This window comes from Elgaria multicarinata, chromosome 22 (assembly GCF_023053635.1).
Source record: "Elgaria multicarinata webbii isolate HBS135686 ecotype San Diego chromosome 22, rElgMul1.1.pri, whole genome shotgun sequence".
Classification (NCBI taxonomy): domain Eukaryota; kingdom Metazoa; phylum Chordata; class Lepidosauria; order Squamata; family Anguidae; genus Elgaria; species Elgaria multicarinata.
The window spans coordinates 12,817,558-12,838,569 of NC_086192.1; the positions used below are offsets into that span (position 1 = coordinate 12,817,558).

The window sequence follows — 21,012 nt, forward strand, 5'->3', positions numbered from 1 at the left end:
TTTGGCCAGAGCTGCCTGCTTTTAGGTCTGCTTTTCAAACAAAAGCAAGCAGAGAGAAAGGGAAAAAAAAACATATGGTAAGTTTCTGTGGGGAAAATAGTGAACCAATTACAAATGCCAGGGGGACCACCATTGGTACAAGCCAATTAGAAGAAACAGCAATTAAAATCTGAAATTAGAGGTAGCAGGTTCTTGCCTCTAGTATTTATTTAAAAACAGGAATGTTTTGTCCCATTTGTCTGGATACATGTGGCAGGCCAAGTTACTCTAAGCTGCCATGAATTAGAAATGCTACTCAATTAAGTGTGTTTCTCTCTTTAGCTAGACAGCTACATTTGCTGCTTCTGAGCTGTTAGTACCCAGACACAATAGCTGGATTTAGACAATTACTCAAACAAGTACCAAATTTGCTTGGCTCCTGCTGAGGTGGGGGAGGAGATTCCTTGCTAGCCAGCTGGCTAACATTTGTGCTCTTCTGCTTGCGTAAGACGTGGAGGGGGGAGATTGTCTTGCATCCTGGCCATCTATTCCATAATTAAAATATGAAGGGAAATATCCCAGAGTTTCTAGGACAGCTATTGTGATCCAAAAGGCAGCCAGCTGGATGTAGAATTAATAAGGTCTCCCAACTTGTCACAACACAAAGCATTCACTTATTTGTCCCTTGAACATAAATTGCACAGGGAGGATGGGGGTTTGAGGGGGAGAATTTCTCTCTCCTTAGATGAAGCTGAGAACATGATTGCATTGTGGGAAAAGACTTTTCTATTGAAAGGAGTGGGGTATTTAACATGAGGAATCTAGTACTCTTTGTCCCTTCTGAAGGATCTAGATAGGTGGAAGGAGTTTTCAAGGAGAAACAAACTTCACTCATCATTCTCATTCCCTCTTTATTTCTCTTAAGGCAAATTAAACTGCATCTTTCTGTTTGCTTATCTGTCCTGACTTTAAAGGGGGCTAAAAACAAAATTAGTACAGTGTTAATATAAAGCTGCCTCATTTTGTTCTGGGCCCAAACTTGCTTTTACAAGTTTTGTCCTTGCTACTGTTGGCATGACTTACACTTGGTTTTGAACACGGCTACTTAAATCTCTGTTTGTGGTTGACTTAATGGCAAGTGTTTTAAAAGTATTACACCATTTCAGGGACTACGGTGAGAGGTCCCTGATCCTGATTACTTAGTGACAACTGACCTAGTCTCTTGGAAATATCCTGCAGTAGCTTCTCTTTCTTCCAACTCCCCAAGACAGTTGCTCAGACATGGGTGCATCTCATTTATTCTTCCCCCAGGAGACTTTTAGAGTGCAGTTCATGAGACAGTTAATTAGGACGTTGACAAAGATTGTCTTGTCTTCTTTGGAGACACTGCAACCCCCACAAAAATGGCATTAAAGGGGGTCCCCCATGTTCAAAGGGTATATTCAGGGCCAACTGAATCCAGGCTAGACCAGAAATCCAATGCTAGCCCTGACTTACCCTGCCTTTTCACAAGAGCATCTAGAAATATAGTTTCTAAATCACAGGAAGTAATAGTGCCACTCTACTGCACTGGTCAGACCTCAGCTCAAGTGTGTCTTCTTCTGATCGCCACACTTTAAGAAGGATTTAGATAAATTGGAATAAGTTCAGAAAAGGGCAACGAAGATGATCGGAGGACTAGAAGCGAACTCCTAGAAGGAAAGATGGAAGGAACTTAGATACGTTTGCCTTGAGAAAAGCAGACAGAGGGGGATATGATAGCACTTTTCAAATACCTTAAAGGGTTGTCGTACAGAAGAGGGCTGCAAATTGTTCTCTTATCATCCAAGACCGTCAGACATAAAATAATAGGCTTAAGTTACAGGCAGGCATTAGAAATCTGTTGAACATCAGGAAAAAAAACTTCCCAATGGTTGGAGCAGTCAGACAATGAATCCAACTGGTTAGCGAGGTAGAAGGCAGTGAGTTCTTGACTAGCAGTGGAAGAAAGCCCAGGGGGGAGATCTACACTACAGCTTTAAAGCGCTTTATAACAGTTTTGACAACTGTTGGAGCCCAGGACACACTGCATATGCAGTTTTCAAAACGTTTTCAAAGTGCTTTAAAGCGCTTTAAAATCAATAGTGTAGGTCCCCCCCAGGTGAGTTCAGTGCAACTTCCTTCTAGGTGAGTATAGAATTGTAGCTTTAATTACTAGAGGTCTCTTTTTTCTTCTTGTGTGGTAGAGACACCTAAGATATCTGCTTTAAGGGTTTTTTTTATCCTAGTATTTGTTATTTTTCGCCTTCATTTCTATCTATTACTGTTATTGGTACAGATAATTAGAAAACCCACCTTAATGGCTTTGAAAAAGAGTAAGGCACAAATTTATGTAAAGGATTTACTATTCAAAGAAGTGATCAGAAGCTGAAATAAACTTGGGATTTTAAATGTGAGCTGTAGTTAATTGGCCTTCCAAAGCACTACTGTGTAGCAAAATTATTTGCCTGGAAATGGCATATATGTTTGCATTGCTACACTTGTATTACACAGCACAGAACCCTGTGCCATAGGAGGCTTTTGTGTGCATGATTTTATTTTGGATAATTGTACGTTTCTAGCTGCTTGTGTGGACAAACAGCTGATCACCGTGAGAGCAGCTGGGCAGTAGCTGGGTTTTATAGAAGACGAATGCTATGGAAGTTGTTACGCGTAAACTAGCTGTAGCATTTTGCCTGTCATTTTTCAACTGCTTGTTAAAACGTTTTAAAACTCACACGCAAAGGCAATGCAAACCGATAAAGATCACTTCTTTGTTTTCTCCCTGGACATGGAAACTTCCCCCCCCCTGATTTTAGTGCAGCCACAACATTTTTGTCTTGACTCTTTTAGGGAGGGAAGGTCTTCTAGATATGGCGTAGAGGTCACAACCAGCCTATTGAAGTATACTGAAATGCTTGCAGAAAGTCAGTCACGCTTGCATAATGAAAACTCCCCACCACCACCAAAAAAAAAAAAATCTCAGGAAGCGGGCTCCCGCATCTCCCACCAGCTGCTGTCCTGGCAACAGCTAGGGCATCATATTCTCTGCTACCTTTAGAGCAATGCAGCATGTCTGGTTGAGCCTGAAAAAGTTGTGCAACTTGGAAAACGCATGTGCTCGAAAACCAACAGGCGTGTTTCCAACGTTAAAATCGCCCTTACCTGTTACAGTAATAAAAGGAAGCAGGGTTTGGCCTATAAGCCAGGGGTGATGGGCAAATGTTCAGTCAAGATCTGCGATTTGCACTAAGTTGGTAAAGGTTTCTGGTTTTCCAAATATTTAATAATAGCCACATCTAAAAACACCTCCCTGCCCTGCTCTCAATTTAATGATTTATTTATTACATTTTTATACTGCCCATTAGCTGAGGCTGTCTGGGCAATACAGAATTAAAACCATAAAATACAATTAGGGAGGTCGGATGAACCAAGAGTGGTTCATAGAACCGCCCAGAGAGCTTTGGCTGTGGGGCGGTATATAAATGTAATAAAATAAATAGAATAGAATAGAATAGCAGAGTTGGAAGGGGCCTACAAGGCCATCGAGTCCAACTCACTGCTCAATGCAGGAATCCACCCTAAAGCATCCCTGACAGAGGGTTGTCCAGCTGCCTCTTGAAGGCCTCTAGTGTGGGAGAGCCCACAACCTCCCTAGGTAACTGAGTCCATTGTCGCACTGCTCTAACAGTCAGGAAGTTTTTCCTGATGTCCAGCCGGAATCTGGCTTCCTTTAACTTGAGTCCATTATTCTGTGTCAGGCACTCTGGGAGGATCGAGAAGAGATCCTGGCCCTCCTCTGTGTGACAACCTTTTGACTTGAACGGATTACTGGTATTGAAGAAAAACAACTAGGCTGTGCAGATACTCCGATACCTTGGGCAAAATCCAACACAAGTTCTACGTAGAGCAGATCTGTTGACATACCATTTGTTTTAATGGGTCTACTCTAAGTAGGGCTTAAATTGGATCTTAATTCCGTCAAGAGCTAAATGAAAAATAAAAGAATAAATTGGTGCGAATCCAATATAAAAAATGGCAATATTCAAAAAAACAACTTCCCAGGACACCCTCACTGACTTGAAGGTGGCCATTCTTGAACAAAGGAACTTCAAAGACAGATTTGAACATGTAACCAAGAGGTTTAAGGTTTTGGAACTTGTTTGCAAAGCCCTAATCAATTTAGGACCAGGGTATGTGAGACTGCCTGATTCCCTACAAGACTTCTCCCTTGTTGTGCTTATCAGATCTTGGAGGCACAGTCCACCACACCTCAGAACAGGGCTTTAAGGGTGCAATCCTATGCATGTTTAGACAGAAAAAAAGCCCTAAAATTCCCAGCATCTCCTAAGCAGCATAGCTGACCGAAAGGGTGCTGGGAGTTGTAGGACATTCTTTCTAAACATGCATAGGATTGCAACGTTAGGGTTGTTCGTTCCCACTCTACGGAACTCTCTGCCACTACAAATTAGGCATGCTCCAACTTTTCTAGTTTTTTGGTACCTACTCAAACCAGACCTTTTCCTACAGGCGTTTCAGGAAGGTAACATTGTTCGCAGAATGATTACTTGTAAATTTATTTAATGTAAGCGATTCATAAGCATTGTTAAATAAGAGATTCAATTCTCTCCTGTGGTGTCAACAGGGACAACTTTTTTTTTTTATCACAGCACATGTGTTAATCAGGTCACCAATGCAAGCATGACTTATCGCCCAACAACAGTTTTATGAATAGCCTCTGTTAATAAGATAATTACGACTGCCTGTACATGCTACAGTTCATTTCTCTCTGGCTTGTTTACAATCCCTCCCACCCCTAACCAACTGTGTGTATACACACTTGTAGCTCAGCATAACTCTTAAACCTTCTGATAAAGTGGGCTGTAGTCCATGAAACCTCCTGCTATAATACATTTATTTTCATGGGGCGGATTAACAAATGGCCCCTAGATTGCATTTGCTGGAGGTGGGGCATAGGATGTTTCTGGTTCCTGGATCCGAGGTTGGAGATAGCACTCCAACCTCGGATCCAGGAATCCACGCTCCACCCCCACCCCCCTTCAGAGTTGGTGCAGGAAGAACTGTTGGCTGGCACTCCGAGATCAGAAACTCATCCTTGGAGGGAATGAGTAAGGGGGGTGTTCCAGTGGGCAGGGAGGGGCCAGACCAGAAGCCATCCTAAGGCCATCCTAACCTTCCCTCCTCCTTCGAAACATCCCAGCTAGATGGGCAAAAAAAACCCCATCCAGCGAAAATGCAGAGTGGGAGAAGCTGGGACGAGGTCATTGGTTGCAACCTAAGATGCCACAAGAAATTCTTGTTTTTGCTGCAACAGGTTAACACAGCTGCCCTGTTCTGTTTTCATCTGTACACTGCCCTGAGATCCCAGTGATACAGGGCAGGATGCAAATGTTTTGATATAGATAGATAGATAGATAGATAGATAGATAGATAGATAGATAGATAGATAGATGATCTCAGCTTGAACTGGGGAAAGACCTGGGAGAGCCACCACCAAGTAGAATAGACAATAGTGAGCTAGCTACCCCGGACCAGCAATCTTGACACAATATAAATCAATTTCATGTATTCATCTGGCAAAGGAGCATCTTCAGATAACCATCTAAGAGTGCATGAATGGTCTTGAAGCTTGGGCCTGTTGAGAATTGTGGCTGAAGAGGCAACTCATGCCACAACATGATTGCAAATCTGAAGCAAAATTTGATGTAAGTCCTAATAAACTTGCATAGGATGAAGTTGCAAAAGTCCTTAAGATCCCACATGACTCCTACTAGGTGTATCAATTGGACTGTATTTCTAAATGGAGGAGGTGCAGAAATATGTGTTTTTATGGGGTGTTGTACTCTCTGAATCTCATATATGTGAGGTGAGTTGTGGTTGCCTTGTGATGAAGGAAAGGCTCTCTGTGCGTGTTCAGTGGCACTGCCTTCACAGTTTCCTAGCTGTGTTCTCTACTGAAATGGGTTCCACAGCTGGGCCATGAATGTTGAGCCTTGTGGGTGGTCACAAACCTTCAGGCATATGTAAGGTTGCATATCGCTAGCTGAGCAGGATTTTATTGGCATAGTTAAAATGTTATTCTTCTAACCTTTTGCCAGAACAGGAGCCCATTAAGCTAGAAAAAGCTGATTGAGTGATCTATAAAACTTTCTACAAAATGATGTAAGAAAAAGAGGAAGATATACCCCGCACATGCTCAAAGGCACACTTTTCTTATATTGATTTTTTCAGATTGCTTCTTGACACAAGGGGAAAGCATTTTTGGCATGAGTTCAGAAACATTTTACTCTCAAGTCTTCTTTTTTAAAATACTTTCTTTCCTTACAACTAGATGGGGGGGACACTTGGCATGTGCTCAGAGGCATGTTGAAAAGAAAAACACCTTTATCCTACTCAGGAAAAAAAATCAGCACTCTTCTCTGAGGTCCTCTTTTCAAAAATGTTTTGTTCCACTCTGGGGAAGGCACTCTGCATGTGATCAGAGGCACTTCGCTCATTGATCGCTAAAAGGATACTTTTGCTTTGCTCAAGACACTTGGTACATGCTTAGACAGGCACTTAACCTATTTTTTCTGATTAATACACATACAAAATGACATACTTGCACATACTCCTTTTATATGTATAACTTGTCCTTTTTTTCAAACTTTCATTGAGCTCTTACTGTAGCTATTCCATAAACACCTCAGTTATAGACGAAGATTTCTTGAGTGATTTTGGTTTATTCTTATGTACATTCTTCTTTTTGTTCCCTTTGTTAACTTTATTTCGAAATAAAATACCATGATTAACAAGACACATCTTTACCCTGGTGAAGAAAAAAAGGCACTCAGGACATGCTCAGAAAGATCCTTTACCTAGGGTGACCATATGGAAAGGAGGACAGGGCTCCTGTATCCTTAACGTTTGCATAGAAAAGGGAATTTCAGCAGGTGTCATTTCAATTCTTTTATTATTATTGTTACAAACACACCCATGAGTAAAACGGCTATGAAGTCCTTTACCCTTAAGTGCCTCTGAGCATGTACAGAGTACCCAACCCAACTACCTGGTCTAGGTTGTTGGTGTTTTTTTAAGGACCTCAAGGTAAAGTAGGGTGACCCTATGGAAAGGAGGACCGGGCTCCTGTATCTTTAACAGTTGTATGGAAAAGGGAATTTCAGTAGGTATTATTTGTATGCATGCAGCACCTGGTGAAACTCCCTCTTCATCACAACAGTTTAAGGTACAGGAGCCCTGTCCTCTTGACCAGATACAAAAGAGGGCAAGGCTCCTGCAGATTTAACTGTTGTGATGATGAGAGAATTTCACCAGGTTCCCCATTACTGTTTTGCTCTGTACAGCACCATGTACACTGATGGTGCTATATAAATAAATAAATAAATAAATAATAATAATAATAATAATAATATATACAAATAATACCTGCTGAAATTCCCTTTTCCATACAACTGTTAAAGATACAGGAGCCCTGTCCTCCTTTCCATAGGGTCACCCTACTTTACCTTAAGGCCCTTAAAAAAAAACCACCAACAACCTAGACCAGGTACTTGGGTTGGGTACTCTGTACATGCTCAGAGGCACTTAAGGGTAAAGGACTTCATAGCCATTTTACTCATGGGTGTGTTTGTAACAATAATAATAAAAGAATTGAAACCCAAAACCAGCCCACGTAAATAAAGCCTTAAGTAAAACCCTTCCCCGCTCTTTCCCTTAGTGGCCACAGGCCGTGGGGGGGGGGGGGTGGAGGGAGGAGCGGCGGCTCCTACTGCGCCTGCGCGCTTTCCCGCCCCGCTCCTTTTCTTTTCCTCCCCGCTCTCCTCCGGCTCTGCCTCAGATCTCGCGAGAGCTCCGTCCGAGGCAGCGGCCCAGGGCCAACATGGCGGAAGGTATGTGCAATGGGGGGGCGGCGGCTTGAGGGGAAAGGAGGCTTCTCCGTCGGGCTGTTTTCTGTGGGGGGGAGGCCTTTGTTTGGGGCGGGGAGGCGCTGCTAAGGCCGGGGTGGGGGGGAGCTGTTTGGGTGCGCCTCATTCTTGAGGGTCACCTGTGAGAGGGGGGAGGGGGGAGGGCGTCAGGTGAGCGGGAGGGGCGTGTGGGGGTCTTTTCTGCCTGGGGAGGGAGTCATGGCGGCTGGGGGGGGAGGGACAGAGGGTGGGGTGGGTGGGTGGGCACCCTTCTGGTTAGGGGGAGTTATTAGGGAGGGGGTTTTTCTTAATATGTATCCCCCCCCCCTTACACACACACACACAGGGGAGTCTGTCTCAGTCTCCCCCAACCTGGTTCCCTTCAGGGAACCATAATTAATATGTTCACACACCCATAGATAGACAGGAACTAGGGAAACATAATAATAATGATAATAATAATAATAATAAGAAGAAGAAGTATCCCACCTTACACACACACACAGAGGAGTCTGTCTCAGTCTCCCCCAACCTGGTTCCCTTCAGGGAACCATAATTAATATGTTCACACACCCATAGATAGACAGGAACTAGGGAAACATAATAATAATAATAATAATAATAATGATAATGATAATAATAATAAAAATAAGTATCCCACCTTACACACACACACAGAGGAGTCTGCCTCAGTCTCCCCCAACCTGGTTCCCTTCAGACGTGTTGGACTACAGCCCCCATAATTAATATGTTCACACACCCATAGATAGACAGGAACTGAAGAAACTAACTTAATAATAATAATATGTATCCCCCCCCCTTACACACACACACATAGGAGTCTGCCTCAGTCTCCCCCAACCTGGTTCTCTTCATTATTAACCATAATTAATATAATCACACACCCATAGACAGGAACTGAGGAAACAATTATTATTATTATTATTATTATTATTATTATTATTATCCTCCCTTACACACACACACACACACACACACACACAGGGGAGTCTGCCTCAGTCTCCCCCAACCTGGTTCCCTTCAGACGTGTTGGACTACAGTCCCCATAATTAATATGTTCACACACCCATAGATAGACAGGAGCTGAAGAAACTAACATAATGATGATGTACAAATGGTGTACATAGGCTTACTTTCTGCCCACTCCTGCACTGGAGGACAAAATGATAATCCAAAGTAGCCTTTGGGTTTACAAATAGATCATAAGACCATCACAAGAGCCATGCTGTATCAGACCAAGGATCCATCTATTCCAGCGTTCTGTTCACACACTGGCCCATCAGCTGCCTGCAGGAAACACACAAGCTGGACATGGATGTAACAGCATCCTCCTGCCCATGTTCCACAGCAACTGGTTATACAGGCTTACCGTCTCTGCTATTGGAGGTGGCATACAGCCCTTAGGACTACTAGCCGTTCAGATGAGGGTTTTTCCCAGCCTTACCTGGAGATGCTAGGGGTTGTGCCCCTAACTCTTCTCAGTGTTAAATGATGTGTTTTTGCAGCCCACATAGGAACAGGGGAAGTTGCCTCCTACCTAGTCAGAAGTGTGCTCCATCTTGCTAAGCTCTGTATTGCCTACACGGACTGGCATCAGCTCTCCAAGGTTTCAGGCATTTGGGGATGCTGGCATGGGATTTTTTTTTTGCATGGAAATCATGGACTCCACCACCTGCCCCCTAAAGAAGTGACCATGTCCCTAATCTGGTGATTGTTTTATCTAGATCAGTATTGCTTACACTGACTGGCAGCAGCTCTCTAGGGTTTCAAACAGGGGTTCTTTCCAGTTTTACACGGAGAAGCCAGGAATTGATCATGTGCTCTACCACCGAGCTACAGCCCACACAGATAAATTACACCATTTTAGGTGTAATTACCTAAATTACACCTAATACTTATACCATCAGTCCATTGTTTTGGGGCAAGCTACTTGTCAGTTTCACTAGTTTGCTATTTTGTGAAATGGGTGTTTTGTGAAATGGGTGTTTTGCGACCAGCCCCACCCACTAAGGCAACTGTTTTATGAATGGGCATCTCTATGATAAACACTTCTGCAAAACAGAAAGTTAAAATAAACTTCCTCTTGTTTGATTATTTGTAATAGTTTTTGTTCAACCCTCTTCAAAACCCACTTTTCTATCTTCTACTGAAACAAAGGCTGGGTTCACACGACATGTTAACCCACCCAGTGTGGGGGTTTATTGAACTGTGGGTTACCATGTTGTCTAAATGCAGCATGTTATACTCTAAAAAAGGCTGCCTTCTTTGGAACCCTTGTTTAATGATGGTGTGTGTGTGTGGGGAAATAGGCCAGCTCAGTCTTGTTATTCATACGATCAATTGACTATGGTTTTTATGGTGTGAAGCCTTTAATGTGTTGCTTTGTTATGATCTGTGCATGAAACAAACTGCATTGATTTACTTCCATGTATGTAAACTGTTAGAACTATTCTCACTCTCTCTGCAGGTGTATAAAATATTGCCCCTAGTACAGAAATCATTTTTTGTGTGCTCCTCGTACAGAAACTGCACAGTTCTGCCCTTGTAACAAGCGATTGTCAACTGATACTTCTCTCATTCAGGATTATAAGAATTCTTTTTCTTCCTTTCTTTGGTTATTAAATAGAGTGGCATTTTAGCCTTGTAACAACCTTGGAAAGTAGATGAAGTTGTGAGAGAGTGACTTGGCCAAAATAGATCAGTGAGCTTGATAGCTGAGTGGGGATTTGAATCCATTACCTCATGTTGGCTTTCATCCACCCTTATTCTTTGTATGGCAGGGTGTTCAAAGGTAACTAATCTGTACTTTTGGTGGGTTCTGCCCCCAGGGGAAAGACAAAATGGTTGCAATAATTCTTTTCAGTTTGAAAGTCAGTACGATATAGTGCTCCAAATGTTGGTTTTGGATCTAAGGACAACAGGTTATAACTCTCCCTGGAGCCACATTTCCCTGGGTGATCTTGGACGCGTTCCCTAACCACTTCACAGAGTCATAAATGTACTTAGGATACTGAAAGCATAACCCATTTAAAAAACACCTTCTGTTGATATTGTAGCAGGCAAACATTTGATCTCACATTTGTTTATGTCCACTTTAAAGCTTAACAGATTTCTACACTGGAATTATTAATTTAATATTGTTAATTTAAAATACTTACATCCCACTTTCCATGGATGTTCAAAGGCAACTTAACTTTTTAAAATTAAAAACAATATTCAAAATTGTGCAATACCCATGTGTATGCTGGAATGCGTGATGATCTTGCAAATTTGCCCTGACTTCCTCCCATAGCCAAAGATTTCAGTGTTGTCTACGCAGTTTCCTTTTCCAGAAAGTTTCATGGAAGAATAGAAAGAACATAGAATCTCTTAATGAGATTCTATGCTTTTTAAGGTTTCCTTTTTCTCTATATTCCTGAAGTGTTTGTAGTTGGCTTGCTTTCTGTGCCCTGGGTGAGCAGATGGGAGTAGATAAGCACAGCAAATTGTGGGTCGGAAAGTTTTTCAAAAGTAAACAGGGCTTGTCTTAATGGTAAAGCTATGAGGCACAGTTTTGCAACAACTTGGACCTTAACAAATTTTAGTAAGTTATTTCTATGGATGTAATCAGTTAATTATCCAAATATGAATAAATGTGCATGTGAATAAACAATTACCCTATTTCTTCGATTCTAAGATGCACTTCCCCCCCATATAAACATCTCTAAAAATGGGGTGCGTCTTAGAATCGCGGGTGTGTCTTAGGGTGTTTTTTTTCTGTTGGTGGTACTGAAATTAGTGTGCGTCTTACAATCGATGGCGCCTTACAATCGAAGAAATACGGTATGAAGAAAAGGCATACATTTTGTTTTTAGATAACTCCTGGCAATAAATAAATAAATCGTCATAGAAGAGGCATTCCCTCCTGTATGAGACAGAAGAAGGAATCCCTCTTCTAAGATAACACGAACCGGTTTTTGTAAGAAGTTATATTAAAAAAATCTGCAATTTTTAGCTGATCAATTAAAATGGTTTTGTTTTACCATGATGCTTTCCTAAGAAGAGCTATTGAATATTCACCCCCGTCTGGGTGGCTGAAGAATTATTAACTTTTATGTGTTGTCTTTGGATATCTATCCAGGTTGGGAAAATCCCAGTTTGCTGGGCATCTAGAAATGTCATGCTAGACTTTTAAAAGAAACTTTTGGCACTTCACAGAACTGCCCTAGTAGTTGCAGTCAGCTTGATGCTTTATTTTAAATGTTTAATTAATGGACTTCGTATTGCAACCAGGGTCTTTTGTATGTCGGTGTTCTTTTTAAAAACTCTATTGAATGCCGGGAAACTGTCTATCCCTAAATATCTTTACAGACCCCACAATCAATGGACTTCTGTCCCAGCTAGCTTGTTACTAATTTGCTAAGATGCTCACAGCTTGTATTAGTGTGCCTGGCGGTGAGGAGGGGAAGGTGGTTCTTTTGTGGTGAGTACAAATGCAAAGTGAGCTGGTAGGGTAAGAACAGAGCAGGTCCGTCCCTCTTAGATGTGAGGGAGAATTTTGCGCAACTCTCGTTTTGATAAGAATTTAGTAGCGCTTCCCAAATCAATAACGTTGCACCATGTCCTGCTTTGTTGATCCCTGGTCGACAGCTAGTTGGTCACTGTGTGAACAGAGTACTGGACCAGATGGACTCTTGGGGGGGAATCTACGCTATTGCTTTTAAAGCGCTTTGAAAACGTTTTGAAACCTGTATATGCAGTGTGTCCTGGGCCCCAACAGTTGTCAAAACTGTTATAAAACGCTTTAAAGCAGTAGTGTAGATCCCCCCCCCAGTCTCATCCATCACAGCACTTCTTACTTTCTTAATCATCAACCCTGTTACTTTTCAGTATTGACGCGCCTCACAATTTTGTGATGCAGGTCTCTGAACAACATGTGCTCACAAAAATACGCCGAGCCGGTGAAGACCTTTCATTTTTCAAAGGAACTCATTTGTATTTTTCATTTGTGGTTTTAATCAGTCCCTTTTTTTTAATATCTTAAATATGTGATGCCATGTTTCTCACCCGCCCAAGGGTCTCTACTTCCCTTGCTCGGCTTCGTCCATTTTCTTCTGCTGCCCCTTACGCCTGGAACGCTCTTCCAGAACATTTGAGAACTACAAGTTCAACCGCAGCTTTTAAAGCTCAGCTAAAAACTTTTCTTTTTCCTAAAGCTTTTAAAACTTGATTTTGTTCTGACTTTATACTGTTAGTTTTACCCTACCCAGTGCCTGTTTACCCTACCCTATGCCTGTTTGCTTTCTCTTCCCCTCCTTATTGTTTTATTATGATTTTATTAAAATGTAAGCCTATGCGGCAGGGTCTTGCTATTTACTGTTTTACTCTGTACAGCACCATGTACATTGATGGTGCTATATACAATAATAATAATAATAATAATAATAATAATAAGTTGATTGCTGTTGCATTGTGGCTTTCTGCTGCTGTTTTTGTTTTGCAAATTGCAAGGGTGTTTTTAAAAAAGAATTGACTTGGTTGCAAGCTGCCTAGAACTTTTCAGAGATAAGGCAGAGTATAAATGTTTTAAAACCAACTAACAGGATACTTTCAGCACCATTTTGTCGGTAGGTGGCTGAAAGTTATTCTTCTTTGTATCTGGGTGGGAATTTAGTCTTGTAATGATGGCTGTGATAGTATGAGCCAAGGCATCTTATTCTCTTGAGAATGTTTGCTTTTACTTCTAAAAGAAACATGTTCCTATCTGTTTGTGGCTATGGAAAGAAAGCAGCTTTTGTTTCTTGACGCTGAAAATGGAGAAATGTCTTGGCACGTCTGTCACATTTTTTTATTCCACCTTTTCTCAAAGGAGCTGAGGGTTCTCTTCCTATCGATGCTACTTCCTGTGAGGTAGGATAGATCAAGAATGTCTGGCCCAAAGTGACAGAGTAAGCATTCTGCCTAAGTGGGGATTTGAATCCGTTTGTGGGCGTTTGCTGTACTTCTCTGTGCCTCTCCACAGTAAATGTTCACTTTCCCCTGCATCTCTGTCACCGCTAATCCAGACTGAAAACACGCTAAGCCTTGCAAAAACAAACAACTTTGTATCTTGGATCTAGTCTTAAATGTGCATTTACCTGTTTTGCTAATCTTATTCCAATACTTGGATGTGGTTTTGGGGTTATAGTTGTGGGGAATAGACCCCATATGTAATAAAACTGCAATTAACTACTGACACGGTTCACATGTCACAACAACCCAGGGTTGGTTTTGTTTTGTTTTGTTTTCTTTGGAAGCCTGGGTGGTTGTGAATGAAGTGTGAGAAGCAAGCGAGTTTCCACCACCTGATCACTCAAATGAACCTGGAATGTTCGGTCTCTGGGTTGTTAAGCGTTATGTGTTAACTGGGATTTCTGGGTTGTTGGGAGAGAGACATCCCAGAGTTATAACCTATGGTTTCAGCCAGGAATCTTGATTTACACGTTATTCTGGGTTGTCCCTGGGTTGTTTAGCCCCATTGAGAGCAATTGGGGTGCCCTGGTTTGTTGTGATGTGAGAACCAGGCTATTCTATAGTGTAGTCTAGCTGGAAAATCACAGGTTCGTTTTTCTATGTCCAAGCCATCGATTTGCTAACAAAAGCTGCAAAGCTTAGAGCTATTTCCCCTATCATAGCTGTGCTCCACAGCTATAGTGCTGTAGGACAAGACATTTCTGGATGATCTTGCAGTAACCATCCCTGTACTTCCCCCAAACACACCACAAAAAAGTGTGGTTCTAACGTCTTGCCTAAAATCAGTGAAGAAGGCTGGTTAATCTCAAGAGAGAGTTTTACAGTCTGTGTGCCACAACTGCTTCATATACCCACTTCTGTTCCTCCGCGCCGTTTGAATACGCAACCTCAACCTTATATGTAGCACAATGTAGATGCTGTATGTCCTTTTTTGCTGCTGTAGATAAAAGCATTAAATGTGAGGCTAACTCAATGCATTATTCAGTGAACATTCCCTGATCAATATTGGTACCCTTTTGCTCTCTGAAAGCAATGGAGCTTGATTTTCTTGCTAAGCTCTTGGCTATTTCAACAGAAGATCAGTCCTAAAGTTTTGGTGTTTGTAATTAAAGAAGGTCTGGGTAGCCATTGCAGCTAACTTCCCAGCTTCCTGCCATCTAAATGGGTAGAAAATCTTGTTATTCATGGCAGTTGCTGTTTTTATCATTTTTAATTGTGAATTTTAACCAAAAAAATGGGGGGGAAATGAAGAAAATAAAAGAAATTGGACATATGCAACTACATATTTCAAAAGCCTCCATTTCAAATAGCACAACGTTCTAAATGAAAAGAAGAAACACACAAACATCCATGAGGGCATTTGTAACACTTGACATTTGTGTAACTTGAAGTGCTCACAAGAAGCATGTGACTGAAGTCCAGTCGTCGGAATAAAAGCATTCGGATTGGTGGATGTAGCTTTGGAGATGATCAAAACCTTATATGATCAAAGCCCTGTGACTCTCTCTGAGCCTATTGGCACTTCAAGGGGTCCTAAGCAAGAGACGAGGGCTTGCTAGACAAGGCCTGGCTATGTCTGAGCTAGTTTTGTTGGAGCCCAGGTAAATGGCACCTGTGGTTCTCTCTCCCCAACCCCGGTTGCCACGCATTGGGCGATTCTCACAGTGTATAGAATCATAGAATCATAGAATAGCAGAGTTGGAAGGGGCCTACAAGGCCATCGAGTCCAACCCCCTGCTCAATGCAGGAATCCACCCTAAAGTGACTGATGTGACTAATGGAATAATAGTGACCTTTTCTTGCCATAGCTATTTGACTTCCATGGCCAATGGTGTATATTTTCCTCTCTTCCTCTTCCTTTTCAACAACATTTTTGTCATTCGGTATTGCTATTTTGATGAGGTATGTGTGTTTTACTTTTTTTGTCTATGACTTTTATGTCTGGTCGGTTGCAAGGTATTGTTTTGTCAGTATGAATGGTTTTGTCCCAGTATATTTTATGATCTGCATTTTCCAAGATTGTTTCGGGTGAGTGATTAAATCTGGGAAATTCTGCAAAGAAAGTATGTGTTGTACTCCTCCATTGCGACCCTTTCCCATTTGTTTTTGTTTTTGCTGTTGTCTTGGCAGAAGAGGTGGCCAAACTGGAAAAACACCTTTCGCTTCTCCGTCAGGAATATGTCAAGTTGCAGAAGAAGCTGACGGAGACGGAGCGGAAATGCGCGCTTCTGGCTGCCCAGTCGAACAAGGAGAATGGCAGCGACTCCTTCATCAGTCGACTGCTTGCTATCGTAGCAGAGCTGTATGAGCAGGAGCAGTATAGGTAAGAAACGGGCTCAGAAAAAGTGAAGGTGAAGATGGAACCGTGGACTGTCCGAGTAAAGCCACTACCAAAAGACATAGTTGCCTGTCTTGCAGCTTCTATTATGTTGTGCATGTGTGTGTGTGTATACTAGGCCTGTCACTTAATTAAATAAATTTTAGCTGATTAAGAGTGTCAGTAGATTTAGGGCATGGCTAGATGGGGTGATATCCTGGGATCGTCCCTGTGGATCCACATGACGCACAGGGCATCCCGGTAGCAAGGAGGGGTGAGCCCTCCTTTCCCTGGGATATCGCCCTACCCTTCCATCCCGCTTTTTCCCGCGGTCTTGGGATGATCCGAGACCGTGGGAATACACCAAACTTCTTGCTTCCACTCTGTCAAATTGGGAGATGAGCCTCTGACTGTTTTTTTTGAGTCAACCCGCAAGATAACCATGGTTTTGTTCACCAGCCTCAAAACACAAATAGAGGCCATGGTTTGCTGTTGGCTTCAGATGACACGCTCAGCCACAGTGGTTAGGCAGTTTGAGTTAACCATTATGGCTTAGCGTGTCATGTGAACCTTTCCTAACCATGGTTTAAACACGCTCACTAACCATGGGTTCTTGATCTAACCATGGCTTAGTGTGCTGTGTGAACAGGCCCAAAATCTGGCTTACTTAAGCCCTGGCTTGCCATTATGTCTGAACCCAGAACCGTGGCTTATCCCTAGCTTGTTTGCAGTGCTGTCCACCCTGAAACAGCAGCCTAGCAAAATGGGTGTGAGAGAAACCAACCAGAAATAGGGGAAGCGTGCCACAGTTTGTTTGCTCATCTACAAGACAATTCGTGACTAAAATAACAAACAATGGTTAACGTCAACCAGGGGTGGGGAACCTCAAGCCGTGGGCCAAACCTTGCCCGCCTGTGGTCTCAGTCTGGATCTCTGGAGTTCCCCAGGTGACCACACACCCCTTTCCCCTGACTGCTGATCATTTGGTCGTTTCTCAGCTTTGGTTCCAGATTTTTTTCCACCATTCTAAAAGGTTGAAACGCCTCTCCTAAGTTTAGTTTCTGGCAGTAAGAGCTTTAAGCAAAAATATGCTGGCATTTTTTTTTCCTATTTCAGCCACACACCCCTGTTGCCTTTAGTTCCGTCACTTTTGCTCTGTCCACCACTGCAATGCCCTCCCCTCCCCCCGCCGAGAGCTTCTCCAAAATTGAATTAACCCCTTGGGTTGAAAGATGGTTCTCCCAACCCCAGTTTAAACCACGGCTTGGCATTACATGTGAATGAAGCCAATGTGGCCATAAAGTGTTGCAAACCTAATACATAAATGCAGCCTATTGCCATGAAACTGACCCAGAAAAAAAGGTACTTTGCATTATTAGTTAAAATAGTTAGCCTAGTTCGAAGCTAAATATTTATCTTGGGTAAATACATTTTTTTTTTTTGCTTTGCCTCGTAAGTGCTTCCTGTTCTTCAGAAATGATTCTCTCTTTTTGAAACTTTTTTTTAAAGAAGGAGGGAACATAAACCCCCTACAGCTTGTTGCTCATACTGTTCAGTTTCTGTATAACACCAACTTTCGCAACCCACAAACCTTTTGATAGAACTAAGATGAGTGTTTTCATTTCTGTGGATGCATAGACTGTCATCCTGAGTCACCCCTTACTCAGAAGTGAGTTTCGCTGAGTTATAGGATTGCAGCCTCATTATTTATTTCCCCCCAATCAAATATTTCAATCCACCTGCTTCTGGCTATTTGAAAAACTCTTCGAATATCCATAATAGCACAAAAGTTAACATATTCTTAGTTTAGTTTATTTGCTAGATATAAGCCAGGTACCTTAAATCAGATCCCAATTTATCTAGGTCAGGATTGGCGAACGCTTTTCAACCAAGGGCCAAATTTCCTTTTTGGAAGAGTCTTAGGGGCAGGGCTAAAGGCACAGCAGTCAGTGCCAAGGACAGTGGATGGAAACCAAGCCATGCAGCATCTGGTGTGATGGCATGGGAGGCTGCAACCTTGAGGAAGCTAAGCTGGTCTAGGCCTGGTCAGTTTCTGGAAGGGTGACTACCTGGGAACCCCATGTACATTGATTCCTGCATTGAGCAGCGGGTTGTACTTGATGGCCTTGTAGGCCCCTTCCAACTCTATGATTCTATGATTCTAGGGCCAGACTCAATTCATACCAATGTGGACATTTACCCATCAATTATGCAACCCAGAGCTCAATTCTATGCAGTTCAGCAGTGCAACAGATTTGAGGAATACAAAGGACAGCTCAGTTCTAAAATCTATAGGTAAACTTTAGTGGTGGCCATAAGTGTTTGCCAGAAGCGCTGAAAACATACCAGTAGTCCTTATTTGTGTAGTGGTTTCTACAATTTTAAGTTGTTCCAATCTGTAGCACAGTAAGTTATATACTGCTACTAATTAAATATCCAGCAGTTTTTCTTGAAATACCTCTTCTTAGGCCTTAGCTAGACCTACCTTTTGTTGCGGGGGAGAGGAGGGGAGACCTCACGTTGTGAATAACGCGAGATCTCGCCCTCGTTTACACGTAAGGCGCGACCTCAAGAAGAGAGGTGTCATGCCCGCCATTTAATTTTTTTTTTTAAAGGGTCGGCTGTGCACGAGCGCTCCAGCAGAAAGGTAAGGGGTTTAGTTTTTTTTTTTAAAAAAAAAAAACTTTCCCCACCCTAACCCCAATGGGTGTAGGATTTCCTGGATCTGAGGCCGGAGACTGCACTCTGACCCAGGTGTCCAAGGTCTCCATTCTCTCACAGTTGGCGTGGAGAGAACAGTGCCAGCTTCCTCTATGAGCTCACAGATGTGAACCTGGAGAAGATGGAAAGGGGGCATGCTGGTGGGTGGGGTGGGAAGTGATCTCCAGCCTTCCCCAGCCTCTAAACCTCCCCTTCGGCTAGATGGGCGAAAATGCCTGTCTAGCTGAAATACAGAACGGGAGGCATAATGCACCTCCCACTCTGCATTGGATGAGTACCCAGGGCGAATCTGATAGGCTTGCACCTTTAAAGACTAATGGATGTCAGCAGATGGTACACCTGCAATAATATCCTTCATAAATTGATTAACACATGGCCCAAAGAGGTGTTTTCAGCTCCTAAACGCCATTCTTATGGAGCCCCTTGGCAGGATAGACAGACAGATAGATATGACATTACATATAATATAATATATTTCTCTCTCTCTCTCTGGCTAAAGGGTGCGGTATAAATACTGTAAATAAAAAATACGTTTTAAAATACCTGCCTGATTGAGAGCGATATTTTAGTCTTCTGAAAGTTTTTTTTTTATATAGAAAAACTCTTCATCTAACTGATTATACCATTAAACATTGTGACTCTAGGTGCTGGTTTTAACCTATAAAGCCCTACACGGCTTGGGACCACTGTTTTTGTGAACTGCCCAGGGAGCTTCGGCTGTTGGGCGGTATAAAAATGCAATAAATAATAATAATAATACCTGATGGAACACCTCTCCTGACATAAACCTACCCGTACACTGCGCTCAACATCTAAGGTCCTCCTCCGAGTACCCACTCCGAGGGAAGCTCGGAGGATGGCAACAAGGCAGAGGGCCTTTTCAGTGGTGGCCCCCCAATTGTGGAATGATCTCCCTGACGAGGCTCGCCTGGCGCCAAAGTTGTTATCTTTTCGGCGCCAGGTCAAGACTTTTCTCTTCTCCCAGGCATTGAACAGCATTTAACAACACTAAGTTTTTTGTGTTTTTTAACAGACCCCAGACCTGTTGTTTTTAAATGGATACCGTTGTTTTTATACTGTTTTATGTTTTTGATGGTTTTAAATTTTGTATACTTTTTATTGTTCACTGTTTTTAACTTTTGTAAACCACCCAGAGAGCTTCGGCTATGGGGCGGTATATAAATGTAATCAATCAATCAAACCAAATCTTACCCACTTTCTCTGCAACATGTATAACTTTATTCATTTTTGTCACGTTTCTCCCCCAAGTTTTGTTTTAAGCAGGCTTCAAGTAGATGGGGGAAAGTGTGGAAATGTTTTAATCTGAAAGGAGTAGTTTGGTTCTTAATCTTGTCCTGGAAATCACATACAAGGCCCCTTTATGAAATCTAATTTGTTAGATTCTCTCCTTATTTCTGCTATCTCAGCATTTTCCTACCACACTCTTTCTGCAGCAGTGAGGGCCGGAGGTGTCCTTGGGGTTCTATGCAAACGTGTAGAGGGAATCCACATATTGTGACAGCAACACACACACACACACACACACACACAAAACGCACAAACACACTTCTTTAAGGTAGAATATCCAGAATTTCTTTGCAATTGTGCAGAGTTCACAAAGTCGTCTAAGCACAGGTGTGCGTGCGTGTCTGTTATATTTCTTCAGTGACCTGAAGATAAAGGTTGGAGGCAAATGCATCAGCGCTCACAAATTTGTATTGGCAGCCCGCACCGAGACTTGGAGCCTGGCCAACCTGGTGTCGACGGAGGAGTTGGATATGTCAGGTTGGTTTCTGACGGGCTGCATGTGTGTTGGGGCGGGAGAGATGCTTTCATTGTCTTCCGAAGAGCAATGAAAAGATGAAAGGCCTCTTTGGGAGAGGAGGTGGCGCTCCCGCCTGCACAAAGAGGCACTTGACCCATTAATTATGAAGCTTTTGTCTCCGGAACATGCTAACGGGCTCTGAGAGCTCAGTGTTTAGTGCTGGTTAAATCGGTGGTCCCTCCCTCTTTCCTTTTAATAATGTGGATGTTAAGTGT

The 21,012-nt window shown here is 42.5% G+C and overlaps 1 protein-coding gene across 1 annotated transcript in view; it reads left to right on the forward strand.

Annotated features, from left to right (window-relative positions):
* The first annotated feature begins 7,845 nt into the window (after window positions 1-7,845).
* The window catches only part of ANKFY1 (ankyrin repeat and FYVE domain containing 1), a 55,846-nt gene continuing 42,679 nt past the window's right edge, over window positions 7,846-21,012 (forward strand). The window contains exons 1-3 of the mRNA XM_063146614.1: window positions 7,846-7,907; window positions 16,065-16,257; window positions 20,639-20,757. Of these exons, the coding sequence (XP_063002684.1) occupies window positions 7,898-7,907; window positions 16,065-16,257; window positions 20,639-20,757 (322 nt within the window). The 5' untranslated portion in view covers window positions 7,846-7,897. The remainder of the gene's footprint in view (window positions 7,908-16,064; window positions 16,258-20,638; window positions 20,758-21,012) is intronic.